Source organism: Chamaea fasciata, unplaced genomic scaffold (assembly GCF_029207755.1).
Source record: "Chamaea fasciata isolate MVZ Bird 193981 ecotype frontalis unplaced genomic scaffold, bChaFas1.0.hap1 SCAF_3, whole genome shotgun sequence".
NCBI lineage: Eukaryota > Metazoa > Chordata > Aves > Passeriformes > Sylviidae > Chamaea > Chamaea fasciata.
This window is the reverse complement of record NW_027094088.1, coordinates 101,781,086-101,800,137: the sequence shown is the minus strand read 5'-3', so window position 1 is coordinate 101,800,137 and position 19,052 is coordinate 101,781,086. Positions and strand designations below refer to the sequence as shown.

The following is a 19,052-nucleotide window of genomic DNA, read 5'->3' as shown; positions in this document are numbered from 1 at the left end:
AAAGCTTGCTTTCCTACCAGAGTGGCTTTGGGTTGTTTGTTTCTTTCTTTTTTCACCAAATTTTTACCACCTTTTAACCTTCAGAAAAAAAACTGTATTTTGACTGAAGTGTCTGATGGGAGTGATGGACATTTCTCTATTCCCCACATGCACTGAGGCTGCTATTCCATGATGCCTTGACCCCAGAAAAATCAGCAGATAGGATACTACTGACTCAGGTTACAGCTGAGCTAATTTAAGCCAACAGAGATACTGCAAGAGGATTTGGACAGAAAAGATGGTGACATATATGTATAACTTTATGTCTGTTTAGTTCATATTGATCTTCAAGGTAGTGAGATTACAAGTGAACATTCTGCTGACCTAATTAATCTGTGTTAGAAGCACTAAGTTTAAACTATGCTTTTCCTTTCAATTTTCATATAAGAGTTTTAGTATTTTTTCCAACTCTTGTTGCTTTTTTGCATTACTCTGACATAAAAATAAAGGTACTAGTTAAGAAGCGAAAATGGGAAATTCTTATTATTGAACAATTCATATAAATGCTAGAGACACATAAAATGAGATACAATATTAATGATCATTTTAATGGTAACTTTGTCTTCCCTTAATAGTGGAAATGGTGACTCATCTACAACAGAGAAAGATCCACTTGGAATCCTTGAAGGTATAATTTCTGCAGTGCATGCAAGCATTGAAAAAGGGTAAGAGCTTCCTGTATAGATTCTTTGCGTAAGACTTTGAAAGATGTTTCTCAGGAAAGCTTTGAAGGTAAAACAATGAATATGGATGCTTTTTATTCATGGATATATGTGATGGGTTTGCACTTAATTTTCTAAGACCTTATTTTGGAACGAGCAATCATTTTTCATGTTCAAAATCTGAACCCTGAAAGAAGCCTTTACTCGATCATTTGGAAGAAAGCACTGAACCTAAAATTTAGATAACTGTATTGTAGTGAAATGAAAAAATGGTTTTTCAGGTATATTCCTGCAGCTTGTATATCTACCAGGAGCATGTCACTGCTTTTGTTTCAATTTAGTTGATAAATTGCAAATAATAATGATTCACTTTCAGGTATCTGAATTTAGATATCTAAGTTTGTCCATTTTGTAAGGTAGAGTGCAGAAACATTCCCCAAGCATTTCCCAAATGCTATATGATGCTTCACCATGTTGTTTCTCCTCTTTTGGGAATGTCCTTACTTCCTATCACATAATGGCCTCTATGTTTCACTGACATTTTCTGTTTCACTCCCTGTAAAGACAAGGGAGAAACAAACAAACAAAAAAAAAAAATCAACTTTTCTTTGTTTCCCAGATGTACAAAGAAAGAATTCATGTATAATAATGATAATAAAATCCCATACTTTCTGGTAACCACAGAAGAACAGTTACACTATTTTTCTGAGGCTTCTCCAATGAAATTAACTTAGTTGAATGTTGGATACTGAAGTAAACTGAATGGATGTAAAAATTTGCAGCAAATATTATTTGCAGTATTTTAAGGTATAATGGATGAGTTGCTACTATTTTATTGTGAGATGCACTTTCTGGAGTCTTTTATTTGTATACTTCATCAACATTTAACTGCTGAAACAATAAGCTGCAGTGAAAGTAATTACAATTGCAAGAGATTGTTTATATTCCTTTACATACTTATTTATTACCTTAAAACTCAGCTACTCAATTTACAAAACAGAAATATTTTCCTCAGGAAAACTTATGTAAGTGACAAGTGCAAGCTCTACAAACTCTTGAAATATTCCAGCAAGTTCCTTTAATTCCCAAACTTCCAATTTGCAGTTTGAATGCCACCTGTTCAGCAAAGGAATGCCTAATTCAGCTGGCGTTCCGAGCTAACAGCATCATTCAGACAAAATAAAGCTTAAGTAAAATAGAAATCCTTGTAATATGAAAACCTCAGATGTCAATCTGTATTATTTCATAGCTGCAAGACAGGTTAACTTGCTATTTTCTGTCTCATATTACTTTTCCATCTGTCTTGTTAAGACAAATAAGGGAACATTAGTTACAAATCACACTCTACCAGGAGCCACTTGCTTGGCTTCCTTTTTTTAAGAGAAAAAGATTGCTTGAGTTTAGAATATTACTAAAAGTGAAAACAGCATTTACTGATTTGTTACCTCTTAGTTTATAGTCTCTGAGGGGCATCACAGTATTCTGTCTCCAGCTGTGAACTGCTTGGTCAGCTCATGGTTATCTGTGAACTGTGAATGGTTCCACACAGTTAGAATATATTTGATGTAATTCAGTTTCTGGATCAAATTATATACCTAAGAGGTTTTATAATTAGCAGGGTCTGACCCCAAAGTTCGGGGTTTTTAGCATTTCTCTTTTTTCTTTCTAAGGATTTTGGGCCTTTTGCACTCATTATCATGCTAAGAACTTAGAATGACCAAGCTGGCTAGGGATGATACAGAAAAAAAAAGATAGGGCTCGAGCTGCAACTGGGAGAAAATAATTTTTGTATGTGTAATGGAAAAGAAAGGGCTTGTAAAGGAAGAAAAAGAGTGCAGGGTGACAGTATGAATAAGCATTCAGAGATTAAAATGTCATACTAAAAATGTAAGCATTCAAGCTGGTTTTCCATAAAGTCAGATGGTGTGGTAGTGCAGGCATCTGTCAGCATCAGTCAGGCCCAGAGACCATGAAAAGACTTGGATTTCCAGGTGCTGAAACCCAGCACTATTGTATTGTACCAAGGTAGTTTGTAGGAAAATATGTAAGTGTACAGATGGATTCCTATGGTATTGCATGGTTATTTGAAGTCCAGAGAAAGTTCTTAGAGCACACAGCTTTGGATTTCTGATTGACAAGGGCTGGTTTCCGTGTAGCCTCAAAGAGGTCAGATCTTCTATTTCCTGGTGTTATTTCTTACATATTGAGTGTGCTTGTTAAGTATTAAAAATGCATGTAGTATTCTCATTAGGATTATTACCTGAGACTGTTTAACACAGTATTGTTTAATTACAGGGAGAAAATAGTTTCTTCAGATGACCTTCTGGAGTGGTTGAGGCCTTTCTGTGGTGATGACTCCCTAGCAGTGAAGCCTCGCATCAGGGTATTACAAATTCTGGAGCAAGTCTTCCACCTCAGTGATGAGGATAGCAAGCTGCTTGTGTACTTCAGGACACAAGCTGTTCTTAGAGCTTGCTGGCCTGAAACAAAGGTAATAAGTACTGATTGCAGCAAATTACAAATTGTTTTTATGCGAGGATTACATAATGAAAAGCTGGTCTGCAGTATGTGTTTGTAATGCATCCTGTTGTCTGGAAACTAATCCTACTTTCCCTTTTGAATCAAGTTTCTGATACATTCTGATTCTTTGAAAAATAAAGTTACATAAAGGTAAGGAACTTCTCTGATTTTTGTTTAGGATCAGGAGTACATAGTACTGAACTTGATTGAACACTAGTGATTTTTCTCCATGACAGACATTGATTTTGATGGTTTTGTACTTTTTTCTTTTCTGACCATTTTTTCCTGTCAATTTTATCTTCCCTCTTTATCTTCCCCTTGGTGTCACATTTTACTCAGAATTAGAATGATAATTACTGGCCACTGACTCTTTTTTGCTTGAGCTTTTAAATATTATTGCAAGAATGTGTAGCAGTTTTGAAATCATATGAATAGCTCTTGCTGCATGTAGAATCGTTCAGAAACAAAGTTACTTTTTTGTTCATTTTCTAAGTGCCGCCCCCCCAAGCCAAGACCTTGCAGAACAAAAATAGAGTATTTCTAATAGTTCCCAAAAAAATCTATGAACAAACCCACTTTATATTCATATAAAACAAAAGCAATATCTCAGTTTTGACTTGCTATGCTAAATTCATCCAAGGGAACAATCCTAATAAAAATCTTGAGAAGAAAGTACTTCTTGGTTTCTTTAGAAATTACTTTTTCTTTTGTATTTACAGTAATACCAGCATTTAACTCCTCAACTACTATTCAGATATCTGTGTTTGGATTCTTCATCTTCAGTTCAATCCTTTGTCAGTATTTGTGTTACCTGTGACGTGCTTTCCAATTCAAAATCATTTCCAATTATAAAGTGTTCAACTAGAGTATGTCTTAAGAAAAATGTTACAGGTAGATTTCAGCTTTCATGTTTGTAGAAGACAGAAAAAGAACCTGTATTTGACAGAAACCTTAAAGACTCATTGCACTTGTGATTTTACTTTAAACATTTATCCAACTTTTATTTTCTCCTGTAATCGTCTAAGTCAGAATGTATATAACTTTGCAAAAAGAAACACCCATCCATTTGGTTACAAAACCAAATTTTAGGATTTAATTGAATGCATTTCATAGGCTGCTGGCTCGTGTGTAGCTTACTGCCAACGAGGGCCCCCTCAGCAGCGCTGAGACAGCCACCGCTGTGCTGTCCCCACCTATGCTGCTCCAGGTGCAGCACAGCGGTTAAACCTTGTGCAGATTTTGCCGGCTTAGTCTTCCAGCCTGTTTAGGCCTCGCCATATAATCAGTTACTTCCTGTTTCCTGGAGGGATTTTTAGAATACTCCTAGTTTCAAGCAGAAAAACCTGGTTTTCTTTTTGTGGGGAAGAAGTTTACTGACTGAGCAACAGTTCATCTGCTCGTAATACAGAGTTGCTGATCACTTCATGCTTTGCACTTTTGCTGATGAGTAAGCAAGCAGTACAGGAAGACATGTAATAAAGCTTGAATAATGCACTACATAAGCTCAAACCTTTCAGAGATAACTGTATGAAAATGTGCACAGCACCGTAATACTAATTTCTCTGTATATACTATTTATTATTTAGCTAAGTGTAGAAATAGCTTTCATGCTTAACAATAGTTAAAGCAGTGCTTAAATGTAAATACATTAAAATCACTGTTTATGCACACCAATTTCTGCTACAGAGTGCAATTATGAGTCCTATTGGAATATATTAAAAATTATTCTCATTTTCATGTCAGCTGGGGCTCAGTGTGGTTGTTAAGAAGCCTTTCTTCAAGTATTTTGTGCTAGGTAAACTAATGTGTTATTTAGACAGAAGAGTCATGTTGGTTTGTCCATTAGGTACCTGTCACTGAAATTCAGAGTTCTTCACAAATGTCCAAGAAAACAAATAAGTGGTCTTAGTAGTAGACTATTTATTTTGGATTTTTTTTCCTCTTTTAGTCAGCTGATGTCAAATGCTAGTCTACAAACTGATATTCGAAAACAAGTGTTGGCCTGGTTTGATTATTAAGTTTGCAGTTTGCATGTTTTATGAATTTACGAACAAGGAAAATATCATCATAAAATAGCAGATTGAAAACGGTACATTTCCCAGTCTTTCACATATGTTAGTGGAACAAGAACACTGCATAAGTCGGTGTTTCCATGGCTGCTGAAAAGCAAAGAGAGATTTCTCTATGAGCTTTGGCAGAGCATTATGGTTAAGACGCAATTTTCTTGTGCAAGTTCACGCTTGAGGTGCAAAGACTTTTAACAGCAACCTTGTTTTACAGGAGGGAGTATTGAAGGACAACTTAAAAGTTTAATCAGGTTGCTGAGTAATCCTGGATGAAGAAGTAGACAGGAGGAATCTCATCTTTCAAACTATGTCAGTCTGCCTGCCTTGTCTGTAGACATCACTTTCTCTAACATCACTACACCTTTATTAATTTGGTCATCCTTTTTCATCCAGCAAAACAATTAAAAAACCACATGTAAAATAAGTAGGGAGGGAAGGGGCGGTGAATTGAATGCTGGTTTTAGATTTTATAGGAATGTGTTTAAAAGTTGTCAGTTTTCAGGGTTTTTTAATGAACTTTAAATTGCAAATAGGTCAAAAATGTATTCATTATCTTGCTTCCAGATTGTTGTATTATTACTTGCTTGGCATTTCTTACATGCTTTTAGGGGATGCCTCTTTTCCTATACTGTTTCTTGGCACAAAAAGGGACAGGAGATATTAAAAAGTATGAATGTGGATTTCTATTTAATAAAGATAATTTTAATGATATTGCAGTGTTCAATTAACAGAAAATGTGTGAAAGCCACCCTCAGTGTGTCTACTAATCCTCTTTAGACAGACTTTGCATACATCAAGGAGGGACTTAATATTTAATTATGCTCTAGGTGCTATAAGTAGTGGCCCCACAAATCAATGTGCTGGGAAACAGGCCAGCTCTTACAAAATTAAAAATGTACTTTATGAAAGCAGCTACCTATCAAACACTCAGAAACACAGTGATTTCCAGTTCTCTAATGATTAGTTAACAAAATTAAATATTCAGGGGTCCTCATTTTTCAAAGGCTTGAGAGTCTTTAATTCACATTCCAGTAGCATCCCACACTATGGTGGAGGAGGAAGCATGCCTTGTTTTAATCCCCTTGATGAATTTTATCTGAGCTCTTCAGGTTCTGTAATTTTCTAGTTAACTGGTGCATGAAAAATATGAGTCAAAATACTGACGTTTTATATACATTAAAAAATGTTGGAGGGAGAAAAAAAGACATCGTTTAGAGTGTCGGTATCAAAATTTATCTCTATTCATGTAAGATGGGAAATCCATTTCTTTTCAAATAATATATAAAATCTAGTCTGCAATGACTCAGTAGTGTCTAACAAGCCTGAAGTGTTAGCTAACAGGTTATATGTGTATGTGTGTACTTAGCTGTTCAGCTCAGTGACCTGTTACAAGGCATAGGTTACAGAAATGAGTTGGGGTTTGCCCCAGGAAGCTATAGTGGCACTAGCGAAGCTTCTATAAGTAAACCAAGACTTACTTCAAGATACAAAGTTATTCATTATGAAGCTTCTACAAGACACACCTTTTCTTAAGAGGATTGTTTCATTATTATGCAAATGTAGAATGTAATTACTACTTGCATGCCACTTAAATGCAAATAGCTTTGTCATTTAGAGAAGGTAATCTCATTTAGCATTCCCCCTCATATTGTTATATTATGGTTTTTACATGATCTTGGGGTATAGAGAGGTGCTGAGGGCTAAATGTTTTTGAAAATTGGAAGGGATGTCTATTAAGGATTTAAAATTGTAACTTTGGGGCACTTCTATTTATTTTTTTTCTAAAGTTTAGCTTTGAAAAAATGACAGATTAATTGGTGTTGTGTGTGGGGGATGCACAGAACATATTTTTCTTCCCTCCTGCCTATATGGCAGTTGATGCATGGCATATGCAAACTTGTGTCTCAGCAACCTTAGTAATGTCTGTGTTGACTTTCTGAGAACTTGGAGTGACTGACAGGACTCCATTGCTGCTTTGTTCCTCTTTTCTCTGTTAATGAAAAACGTGTGTCTGGTGTTTCCTCATACTAGTTTGTTAAGAATGGTCTCATTGAGAATATCAATGTCCAGTGATTTTCAGCTTTTTCCCATTTCCTCTTCTTATGTCAGAGATTTAAACATGAGGAGTCATTTTGCTGAAGCTATTTATCAGGTAACAATGACCTGTATTTAGCAAAATACAAGTGAAGGAGCTGTATCTGTTTCATCCTCAGCCATCTTTTATTTGTGAAAAATGCCTAATTAGAAGAAAGATTTATGTTCCTATCAACTCTGATTAAATTTGTTATGATGTTGTTTGTAATTCTAGAGACATTGTTTCTCTACTGGTAATGCATAAAAATTAAGCTTAAGAAATTTAATTTAAGTTTTAATTAATATTTTAAAACACTAATTTCCATTCCTTGAAGATGCAATTTATCCATATGAAAACATGCGAATTTTTTTTTTTCAGGGAACATAAATTGTAGTGTGTATGATTAATTAAATACTTTTAGATGCAAATGAAATATTTTTCATTAACTACACGAGTGTAGCAGATAAGACAAAGTGGAGAGAAAAACAGTGTAGCATGAGTGCACACAAGTTTTGAATTTAGCTGTGGGCACTGCAGGGCTCTGTGACCATTAGCCTTTGCTTCAGAGGAAGATAAGATTGCTCTGGAGTGGATTCATGGGGCATCATTTACTTTCTCTAAAGGTCTTTTGTAATGAAGGTAAAAGTGCAGAATGGTTGAAACGGTGTATACTCGGTTATGATCCCTGTTTCAGAAAAATTAAGAGCTTATTAGCGGTATAATGGGACTTCTGTTATTAGGTTTCAAAGAAATCGGTGGCTAAACTGCGATTCAATCTTGGGAATCTCTTGTTAGATTTTCAGCATTAGCACGCACCGTCCATCACTGAGTGCAAAACATGCTGAAACTTTGTGAAGGAGGGATGCCGTCCAGAGGGACTGGGACAAGCTCAAAAAGTGGTCCCATGGGAATCTCATGAGTTTCAACAAGACCAAGTGCTGGTGCTGCACCTGGACTGGGGCAACCCCTGGTATCACTCCAGGCTGGGGGATGAACAGATCCAGAGCAGCCTTGCTGAGAAGGACTTGGGGTGCTGTGGGTGGGAGGCTGGACATGACCCAGCCATGTGTCCTTGCATCCCATAAAGCCAAACGTGTCCTGGGCTGCATCCAAAGCAGCATGGGCAGCAGGTGAGGGAGGAGATTCTGCTCCTCTGCTCTGCTCTGATGAGATGCCACCTGCAGGGCTGCATCTAGCTCTGGAGTCTCAATAGGCTGTTGACCTATTGGAGTGAGTCCAGAAGAGGCCACCAGGATTATTTGAGGGATGGAGCACCTCTCTTGTGAGCAAAGGCTGAGAGAATTGAGATTGTTCAGCTTGGAAAAGAGAAGGCTCTGGGATGACCTAACTGTGGTCTTCCAGTACCTGAAGGGAACCACCAAAATATATGGAGAAGGACTTTTTAGAAGAACCTGAAAGACAGGGGGAATGGCTTGAAACTGGAAGAGAGTAGTTGGTAGAAAAAAAAATTTACTGTGAGGGTGGTGTGACATTTTTGTACACCACAACAACAGGAACTCTTGAGTTTCAGAAGCCTGAAAATGACTCCTTTATTTTTGGGATGTGTCTCCCTTATATACTTTTTTTACACAGACCAATTTGATTTGTGACAAGAAGACAAACCTCCTCAATCACATTGGTCAGACCAGAGGGACATCAAGAAGTCCCTCCTAGGGAAAGAATGTAAACAGTCACAAAAACTCTTCTCTTGTTTACAGAAAATTCCTTGGGAAAAGAATTTCAGAAAACCAAAACATCTCAGGCATGATCCAGGGCTACGGTGGTGAGGCCCTGGGACAGGTTGCCCATAAAAGTTGAGGATGTCCCATCCCTGGGAGTGTTTCAAGGCTAGGTTGGAAGGGACTTTGACTAACCTGGTCTAGTGGAAGGTGTCCCTGCCCCTGGCTGGGGTATTGGAACTGACTGATCTCTAAGGTCCATTTCAGCCCAAACCATTCTGTGTTTCTATGACTTAACCTTTTTATGTGATTTGTTACGTTCTGTGGATTTTTAGGATATTAAAACCCAGAAAATCAAATTCTCTATTCACTACACTTTTTCCTTTATTCTGTTGTTTACTCTCATTTACCAATTTCAGTCACACCACCTCCTCCTCAGCTTTTTCTCTCTCTAAGTATCCTGTCCTCTATCTCAGAGCCCACTGTGATATGTAGTACACCTCCTGAGAAGGGTAATGGGAGAAGTGAATATGCTGTCCTTGTGAAAATTAACAGTCCATGGTTATGCATCCCAACACCTTGATTACTCTCTTGACTTCATCTGTACATCAACCAGAGGTCTCTGGATTTCATTCAGTGAGGCTCAGGCTACTGTTTTGACTTGATTAGGCTAATTTAGCATGTATCAAAATGCTGTGGTTTTACCATTGTTACATTTTATTTGCCATCATATAGTCATTTACTTACCCTAGACATTTTTTTTAGTCTATTGGAGGTTTCTTTTGACATAAACTAGCTTTGACAATCATTTGTCTGCATTTTTGTCTGTTCAATGCTTGCAGTCTCCCCAAAACATAATTTATATAAACAAGGAAGCAGCCATAAACCCATGAGAAATTTTTCTTTATTCTTTTACTATTTGATTGTAAAATGGGGTGAATTTTTCTAGATTTTTTGGGTTTTTTCCTTTTAGGTGATCAAGTTCTTCAGTGGTTTCTCGTTAGGAATGTTTTTCTAAGCCCTTTGAAAATATAAGTAAATTTTAAAACTGATTTTCTTTAGGTATTACTGTGTTAGTATCTTAAATGTGTATTTTTTTATTAACAACTGTGCACTAGATGCTGTCCTTTTTTCCAAACAGTTTTCTTATTCTGTCAGCCATCATGCTAGCTGACAATTCTTATTTAGAGGTCTGCAAACTCTGTATCATCTGAGGGGCCTCACTCAGGTATTCTTAAAATAGTTCTTACTTTATAGAAATTTGTGATATTTTGTGTTGACTGAGAGAGTGAGGGCTTCCTTTTCCACATTGCTGCTATTGTTACCCAGGGACCCAGCTATCAAGACTGTGACTGCTGGGACATCAACTACACCAAATCAAAAAGAAAACCACCAACTGCAGTGCTTCTGTAATGCCATTTGGTGTGACAGGTGCGTGATGCTGCCTACCCTATTGGGATTAGTTTTATGGCTGCAACTGACTACGTGCTTGTTTCAGTTTTTACAGCTTAAATAATTTTGCAGTAACCATCCACCTGGTGTTTTAATTGCTCCTGGCCTAGGTCATAAATATGGATAAACAGCGAAGGAATTTTTCATTAAAAAATCTGCATTTCCTTTTTTTAACTGAAAAGAGTAATACTGAAATATTATTTAAAATTGGAGTTGACATCAACAAGCTCTTGTTCCTTTACGACAGTGTCTTAGTTTGGTGTTAGTCTTTCTTCTTACAAATGTATCTTTGACTTTGCTCGTCTTGTCTATCTGCAGGGAGATATTTTGGAAGTATTAATTTTGACAGTGTTTCATTGACATGTAAACAGCTTTTAAAGAATTTTGCTTTATTAGCAAGAATTGCAGACTTTGGTTATCAAGACAGCAGTTATACATAGGAGTGAATAGTGTGAGCTTGTGGATGCACTGCTACTTGATGCTTTTTAATTTACCCTTCTAATCATTACTACCATTTTTGTATGGTATAAACAGAAATGGCTGATCTGAGTTAACAGCTTAAAAGAAATATTTAAAGATTAAAATCTTGTCATTTCTAAGCTGTGTCTTCCAATGCTGTTGTCTCCTCTATGTTAGAGTATTTATATAATACATAAATTCTGAATTACAAAACAGTGATTAGTAGTTGTTGCATACAGAAAATTACTTAACATGCTTGTGAGTCCCTCATGTTGCATAGGTGTTAGTTTTAGCCATACATGCATCCAAATTTTTATATGTTAACACACACCTAGTCAATATACAATTCAAATATTTTTTTTTAATTTAGTCTGTTAGTCCTGTCTCTTTCAGTTTCAGCTAGCTAGCTATAGGAGTCTTTCAAATGGATCTTTTTTTTCCATTATTTGCCCTTATTCTTCCTACCAATATCTATGTACAGTCCTCAGAGGTTTTCTCTGTGCTGAAATGTATTTGCAGATTAGGACATAGTCTCCTGCAGAATACAAATGAATGGATTTTATTTTCTGCACGAGTTATTCATTTTTATGCATTAGGCAACACATTTGTGTTTATTGAATCTATATGCAGTTCTTAGTGAGCTGCATATGAAGCAGATAAGAAATTAAACAATATATAAATCACTTCAGAAGAAAAAAGTTCCTGGGTTTTTCTATAAGAACTCAACATGTGGCTGAGCTTTAGTTTGATTCATCACCAGTAAGCTTCCTGTTGATTCGTTTTTTAACTTGAATCCCATAACTTGCTTGCTTATCTTGTACACTGGCTTTAATTTGAGCAGGATTTTGGCTGTGCTATTATGTGCATCTCTTTAGTTTCTGCATGCAGCAGAGTTGCATATGTGCTCAGAATTCAGTAATAGTTTTAATATGTGAAGCCCTGCACTTGGGAAAGTGCAAGAAAGCCTGACTTCAGAGTTCTTCCTCCTCTGGGATATAAGGCAATCACGGGTTGTGAACACTGAGTTTGTTCACGCAAAACCCTTGACTTCAGTTTTCATTTTGAATTGATTGCTCTAAGATGGTAGTTTTGATAGCAGACACTTCCTACTGGTCTGTCAGACAGTATTTGTGTCTTCCAGTCTAGGCCAGAGCAGCCCCTGATCAATGAGTCCAACTCCTGGCCGTGCACAGGGCACCCCAAGAGTCACACCATGTGCCTGAGAGCGTTGTCCAAATGTTTCTTGAGCTCTGTAAGGCTGGTGCTGTGACCACTGCCCTGGGGAGCCTGTACTGTGCCCAACCACCCTCTGGGTGAAGAACCTTTTCCTAATATCCAACCCATACCATATCCCCTGACACAATCCTTGGAATGTGGTTGGGGAATTTTATTTTTTGTTGGTTTTGGTGTGTTGTTTCTAGGTGACTATTTCTTAATAATGTTGCTTTGCATTAACTGGCATAACTCCATAAGCATAGTTTCAAAAAAGCTGCTTTCAAGCAAGGGAGTTTAACCTGCAGCAAACTGGATCATGTTTTAGCTGTTGTGTTTTTTCATTAAACAAGAGCTAAATCCTGTTATTATACAGGAGCATTTTGTGAGGCTGTGGAACTGTTTTTTAAAAGTTGCCATCTCCCAGTTATGACTTACTACCACTTAAGTTTCCATTTACCAAAATGGGTTGAAAGTAGACTTACCAAAATGTGAACTAGGGTAGATGGAGAAAGTAATATCAAAACAGCCTACGTAAAGCTGACAGGTTCCTTTGCCCTTGTCTTACTCCATGCTGTGTACCCTTGCCCATATGCTGGTGGACCAGTGGCTGAATGATTCGGTGGTTTGTTCTTCCAAGTCTGTTACTACTCTCCCCAGCCTGACCCTGTTGTGTCCTGGAGGCTTTTCCCCTCAATCACAATTTACAAGTTGTTTAATTTGCATTTTTTTAAAGAAACTCTAGTTTAGAAATAATGGGATGCCAGTAGTGTGTTGCTGATTATAGCACTTGTGGTTTTGCCTTTAAAAAGGGTTTACTGTTGCTCTGGCATGTGAAGATCTTGAATAAGATTAATATGTGCTTCAGATTATGCATTGTTTCACAAGTATATAATAGGATTTCTAGCATCTTGAAACAGTTTGAAGAGAATGTAATAAATAACAGCCTTTAAAAGCTCCTAATCATACGTGTGCAGAGTCAGTAGCTGTGCAATTTCAGGAACTGTTGTACAGTGTTTCAGATTGTGTTTGGGGTTTTTTTGATTGATTTTTGACCTTTGTGTTCATATGGAGAATAATTGACTTTAAAATTTCTATTTAACTTGTAATTTTATATGTCCTTTGTAACAAGTGTTTACCTTGGCAGCCTTGTACTGGAGGTAGGTTTCAGTGACTTGCATTTGTGCAGATTTTCAGTAGCTCTGCAGATGCCAGCAGAACAGGGAATGACAGATTACAGCCTGACCTGCAAAGTGGAAAGGCTGCTTTCTTCAGTGACCAAACCCTGCTGGCCTTTTGTATAGAAAGGACAGTATTTTCTTTGCTGATTTACTTAATTAGATTGTAAACTCCTTGGGGCAAGGCTGTCATATTTTTGAGCCATGAACAGCACACCAAGATGGCAATTACAGGAATGCAGTCAAATTGCTACCAATTCTTTAGGTATTGTTTATTAACAATGTCTAATGACTGGAAGGAAATTTTAGTATCTGTGCTCTGTATCTCAAATCTCAGTAAAATCTTTGATGTCACATCTGCCTATTATTTTAAGATGCAGCACAGATGAATTCTCTACCACTACTGCTTGAGCAGGGGCATGGGGAGGTATATAAAACCCCAGTGCATTTTACAAGGAAGTCCTGAAAAATTGCAAGTCTATTGTAGCAATAAGGGACCAGTCAAATGCCTGCTTAGTGTTTCTATTTTCAATGCCATATTAATTCAAATTTATGCTGCAGTGTCAAACATGAACACATTTTGAAATACTTAAATTTACCATCTGGTAGATGTAATAAAATTATTTCTGTAATAATGTAAAACAGTAAGGTTTTGGTTGCATTCCTTGGTAACAGCAAATTTTTTTCTGCCTTTAGTACAGGGAGTTGTTTTTAAGCATGAATATAGCTTTTCTCAATAAACAAGCAATTATTGCGAAGGAAAATATTTTTCTGGTTTCATTTATAAACATCCTTATCATTTATTTCTTTTGTAGTCAGCAAAACCTGTTGATGAAAGCTGTGGTTCTGTCACACTAACACAGAGTAAAAATGGAATTTGCAGAATAGATACCAGTGGGCAGAGGGAGGTCGAGGTCTGTCTCTATTAGTTTTCCTGCTCACCATTCTCATACGAAAATAGCATTTTTCTTATATCTCAGAGGTAGGAGAGGGTTGAATTGGCTGGATCTTTTTATTGGCGCTTCCATTTTTTTTCAAACAAAAGGCACTCTCATCAGCCAAGTCAGTCAGTACCAGATTGTCAAATTAAATGGCTTTAGCTATAATGTATTTACAAGTCTATTCGATGTGTCTGTCCTGTAGGAACAGGAGACCATTACATTAGTGGATATCTGTAACTTAAAGATGGAATTCAGATACAGCAGCATTCCACAGTTGATGTCAATACTGGTTTTAAACTAACTTTGATTTCAGGAGTGAGATAATGTACCAAATAAAACCTCTGATACTGTGGTCTGCCATGCCAAAGGCTTTTTTTAATGGTCATGGATGATTTCCACAGTTTTATTTAACTTTATCATTCTTCAAGTGTGTCATTTTACAGTTTTTGTAAAACTGTAGGTTTCCAGAAATTCACTAACTTGTGAGGCAATTCTTCATATTTGGACTCCTTCATTTATATCCCATGTGAGGAGTATGAAGCAATAACAAATCTGTAGAACACCGTGATGAGTCAAAACTTTGTGCATTGAAAGTCAGTAAACTGAGTGCTTTCAACATTTTGGGCATCTAGTAGGATCTAATCTGCGAGGAAAGAGTCTTACAATAATAATATTTAAGGCAAATTGGAAAGATTTAATCACAAGGCAGAAAGATTTGATTTATTTGAGGAGAAATTATAAGTGCACAGAGTTTTTAATTCAACACTGAATCTTTCGTGGGCCATGACAAGCTCATGCTGTTTGTGTAGCCAGTATTTTCCTTTGTGCATTTCCTGTATGATCTTTTGAAGGAACCTTAACATCTGTATAACATTTGTATATTCTTGATTCTGAACATATTTAGTCCCTTAGTAATGAAATTGTGTGTTTTAAACAGTTTAACATAAGGTTTGGCTTTACTTAATTTTTGTTTTGTTTTATAATCTATCATGAGTATAATTTCTAAAATTAATTCCCCTAATTGACTTTCCCATTGTGGTAAATACTTATGCAGCCTTTTAATGAGAGACATTATGCCGACTGTGTTCTACTGCCAAAGAGACTGCCTGAAACTGAGGAGAATCAAGTCAGAATTGAGCAAATCTGTTGTTAAAACCGAAAGCCCTTGCTTTCCTTTTTCTTGCTTTTGTTGTTTTGTGGTTTGTTTGGGGTTATTTTTCCATTTGTTTTTCATATTTCTTTGGGGGCATTTGAAATTCATGGCTGGCAATGAGCCTCATTATTCTTTTTATTGACAGGTTCTTTACAGGCACTTGTGTTCAGGGGCCTCTGAGCAGTTCATGGCGGGTTATTTTTGCATGGTTAACCTTGGAGTGGTTTAGAAAGATGTTTTGGGGTTTTGTTTTAGAAAGAAAGGGGAAGCAGAGTGATATTGTCCCATTACCCTGTGTTACAACATTCAGTCAGGGTCACCTGAATAGATCATCCAAAATTGCTACAAAGAGAGTGTTCAATTAAAAGTGGATTTTTTTAAAAAAAATCTGTTATTGCAACAAAACAAGATGCTTGACTAACCACAGCAACTCATCTCAGCTAGCTTTCACTTTGTAAAGATAAAATTTTTACCTTTTTACATAGAGCATGCTCTGTTTATGCTGTTGGAGGTGTCTGCTTCCTCACTCTCCCTCAGAGGTGCTCTCCCTCAAACTCAGAAAGCAAAGACAGTAATACAGGGCAAAACTTAAGGTCTCTCTGTGTGTTTTATATAGATCGATGTATCTATCTATCTAGGTAGATAGATACTCATAGTAAATATAAATTAAAACCTCATTCCTATGTGCTGTTCCAAGGTATTGCTTCCTTCTAGCAAGGAACTATCACTTGAAATCTCTCTTGTTTCATGTTCAGTGGAAGTGACATGCATCTAAAATGCCATATAAAGAGTGAATTTTCACTAGTCTTCTTAAAAACCACAAATCATTAACACTGTAGAAAGTTCACTTTATTACTCTTAGTGAGAAAAATAGGTGACTTGAAAAAAAGCCATTTTAGAGAGAAATGCTGCAGAAATGCTCTATGAGTTTGAGAATAGAAAGGTAATTCTTCTGGTTGACTTCAGTTGAATTAGTATGTTATGTCATGAGCAATCATGCTGCAAGGATCCAGCTGTCCAAAACACAAAATTATGATACTAGATTAATTAAGCTCATAAAAAAATGTAAACCCAAGTCTGCAAAGATGCGTTATAAGGCAGAATTATTGGAAACCAGTTCACGTAAAGTAGGATGTCTGATCTATTCTCTGCTACTAGTAGGGGACCTTCTCTGACAGTTTTTCTCATGTATTGATATTGTCTTTGCCATTTATTGTCATTTTTATGGTTATCATTAGAAAGATCTTAACATTTAGTCTGTGTTCTGGAGTAACGTGCTGTTTGTGAAGATATACCAAAATGTACTCAGTGGACCATGCAGAATGGTATATACTTCCTTTCAATATATAAAGAGCTAGTTTTCTGAAAAAGGGATTTGGGGATGGGTGCAGTGTGAGAGCTTCTGTTTTCTAGCTAGTACTTAAGTTGCTAAGATTGTAAATACCTTGGAACCTTAGGGGTTAATGTCTTCTGTCCCTTTTTTCCTTTCTTGTTTATCTCCATTCTCTTTTCAGCCTTGTCATTTCAGTATCTAGCATTGTAATATATATTACCAAGTATATATGTTACAAGTGGGTAACTGATGTCTGCTCTGTGACATTTGCAGTAAAGAAAAATATTTCAAGTGGACAGATCTGGGAAACATTTTTTCACTATCTGAAATGTTTTAGTATATGGTGCTTTCAGATATACTCTGGAGACAGAAGAAAACAGTTTTTCAACACTAAATATTTTTAAGTCACAGATTATGTAGGCAACTCAATAAATGCATCAGTAATGTTTGTTTTCCAGCCTCTTTTGAAAATTTGCCCTTGATGTATCAGAGCCACTTTGAAGAGACTGGGATGCGATCTTTAATCTTTCAGAGTAGCTGTAGAACTAAGGAAAACTTTGTCCCATGTTTGATGTCTTAGAACTACTTGGGCTGAAACAGAAAAGTTAACATTTAATGCTGTGTATCTTCAGCAGAATTATAAGATGAAACAGAAATGTTTGATATTCTGGAAGTTTCTGGACTCTGGAAGAAAAATTCAGTGCTAGAATGTGTTAATAATATAGAGGGAGCTACTTTGTTATTGTAACAAATAATGGTTAAACTCCAAAAACTTGTGTATGTCAGGTAGGCAGTGAATTGCTATTCAATTTGTGAAAGCCCTCCTGGTGTGATATCCAAACTTTTAAACAGAAGTTACCTCTCATTTAGTAGCAAGTTGGTTCTCATTTACAGAAACCTTCCTTCAGCAGTCAGACCTTCTACCTTGTGCATTTTTACCATGAAACTGCAGGCAGTAATTATTTTTAAAAGAACCCGTCATCAACTGGAGTCAATTCAAGTTCAGGCAAAAGCTGCAGGTTTTCAACAGATAGTCACTTGTCCCAAGATGGAATTGTCTGGGAGCCAATAGGACAACCCCAGTGGGGTTTTGTTTTTCTTTGGTTCAAACACCTATGCAGAGAAATACTGTATTACTTATTAGCAAATGTTCTTTGCTAGGTAGATTAATTGAGAAGCATCTTTCAAGGCTCTTTTCTAGGTGAGAAAAGATGAGGTGCTGTAAATTCAGATGAAACTTTTGAATTTTCATGGGTGAGTGAGATTAGTACATATTAGGAAAGCACTGGACATAGTCATGCTTTGAAAATGTGGGTATATATGTCTATACATTGAGAAAAAGAAATTTAAAGAATTTTTGGTTGTTTTAAGAAGACAGAGATCTGATCCTCTGAACTAATCAAAGATTGTACTGGTATGGGATTACACTGTTCTAGGAATGTCCACCTAAGTCATTCCAAATTGTCTGTGTTCTCCCATTTTATCTGCATGTAGCTGAAAATGAGAGATAAGAAAATGGGTTTCCGGGAAAATTATGTTCACTGTGTTTCCTGCATTGTTTTGGAACAGTGATGTTCTCCACAGATAGTTTGTTGATTGCTTTTAAATCATTGATTTCTGGGGGAGGGAAAAAAAAATCTGATTTAGTTAGTTTGGTTGGTTGGTTTTTGTCTCCTTCAGGTAGAGATAACAGATATTGAAAATGAAGAAAAAAGATACCATCTCTTCCTGGGACTTCTGGAGTCCAGTCAGAGTCTGTCTGAGTTTCAGCACTTGGTCTTGCTGCTTCAGGCTTGGCCGCCAATGGACAGGAGCAATGGGTGAGTGTTTCTTCAAACAACCATGTAACAAAAGAGTTCAGTCTTCTTGCTTGATATCATGTTGTTTTCAGTCAGATAATTCAAACATGGCTAGTAGCAGTGTGTCCTTTGGAAAGGGTTGTACTGGGAGGAATAAATGGTTTATCTAAAGCAGAATCTAATCAGTCAGTTTCTTGTAAAACCTGTATATACACATGTAGTTTGTCATGGAGGAGGGCAGAAAAACATTTTATTGCCTGTACTCTTGCACAGGAGAGTGTTCAGTCTTCTTAAATTTCGAGCTAAGTATTTTGCTCTTGTTTTTAACAGTATAAACAGAGTCCATAAAAAAAAGAACAGAAAGTTCTTACTGTTCTTTGTATTCAAAGTTAACACATTGCAGAAAGGTCTTTGAAAGGTGATGTTCAGATGGATGTAGCAGGCAGTCTGGGTGGGTAATGGTACCACAGAATGGCACTTCTCTT

The 19,052-nt window shown here is 36.6% G+C and overlaps 1 protein-coding gene across 1 annotated transcript in view; it reads left to right on the top strand.

Moving 5' to 3' along the window:
• NBAS (NBAS subunit of NRZ tethering complex) overlaps positions 1-19,052 on the top strand; it is a 161,484-nt gene that overhangs the window by 121,712 nt on the left and 20,720 nt on the right. Inside the window, exons 47-49 of the mRNA XM_066179945.1 lie at positions 615-704; positions 2,997-3,192; positions 18,449-18,588. Coding sequence (XP_066036042.1) covers positions 615-704; positions 2,997-3,192; positions 18,449-18,588 — 426 coding nt within the window. The remainder of the gene's footprint in view (positions 1-614; positions 705-2,996; positions 3,193-18,448; positions 18,589-19,052) is intronic.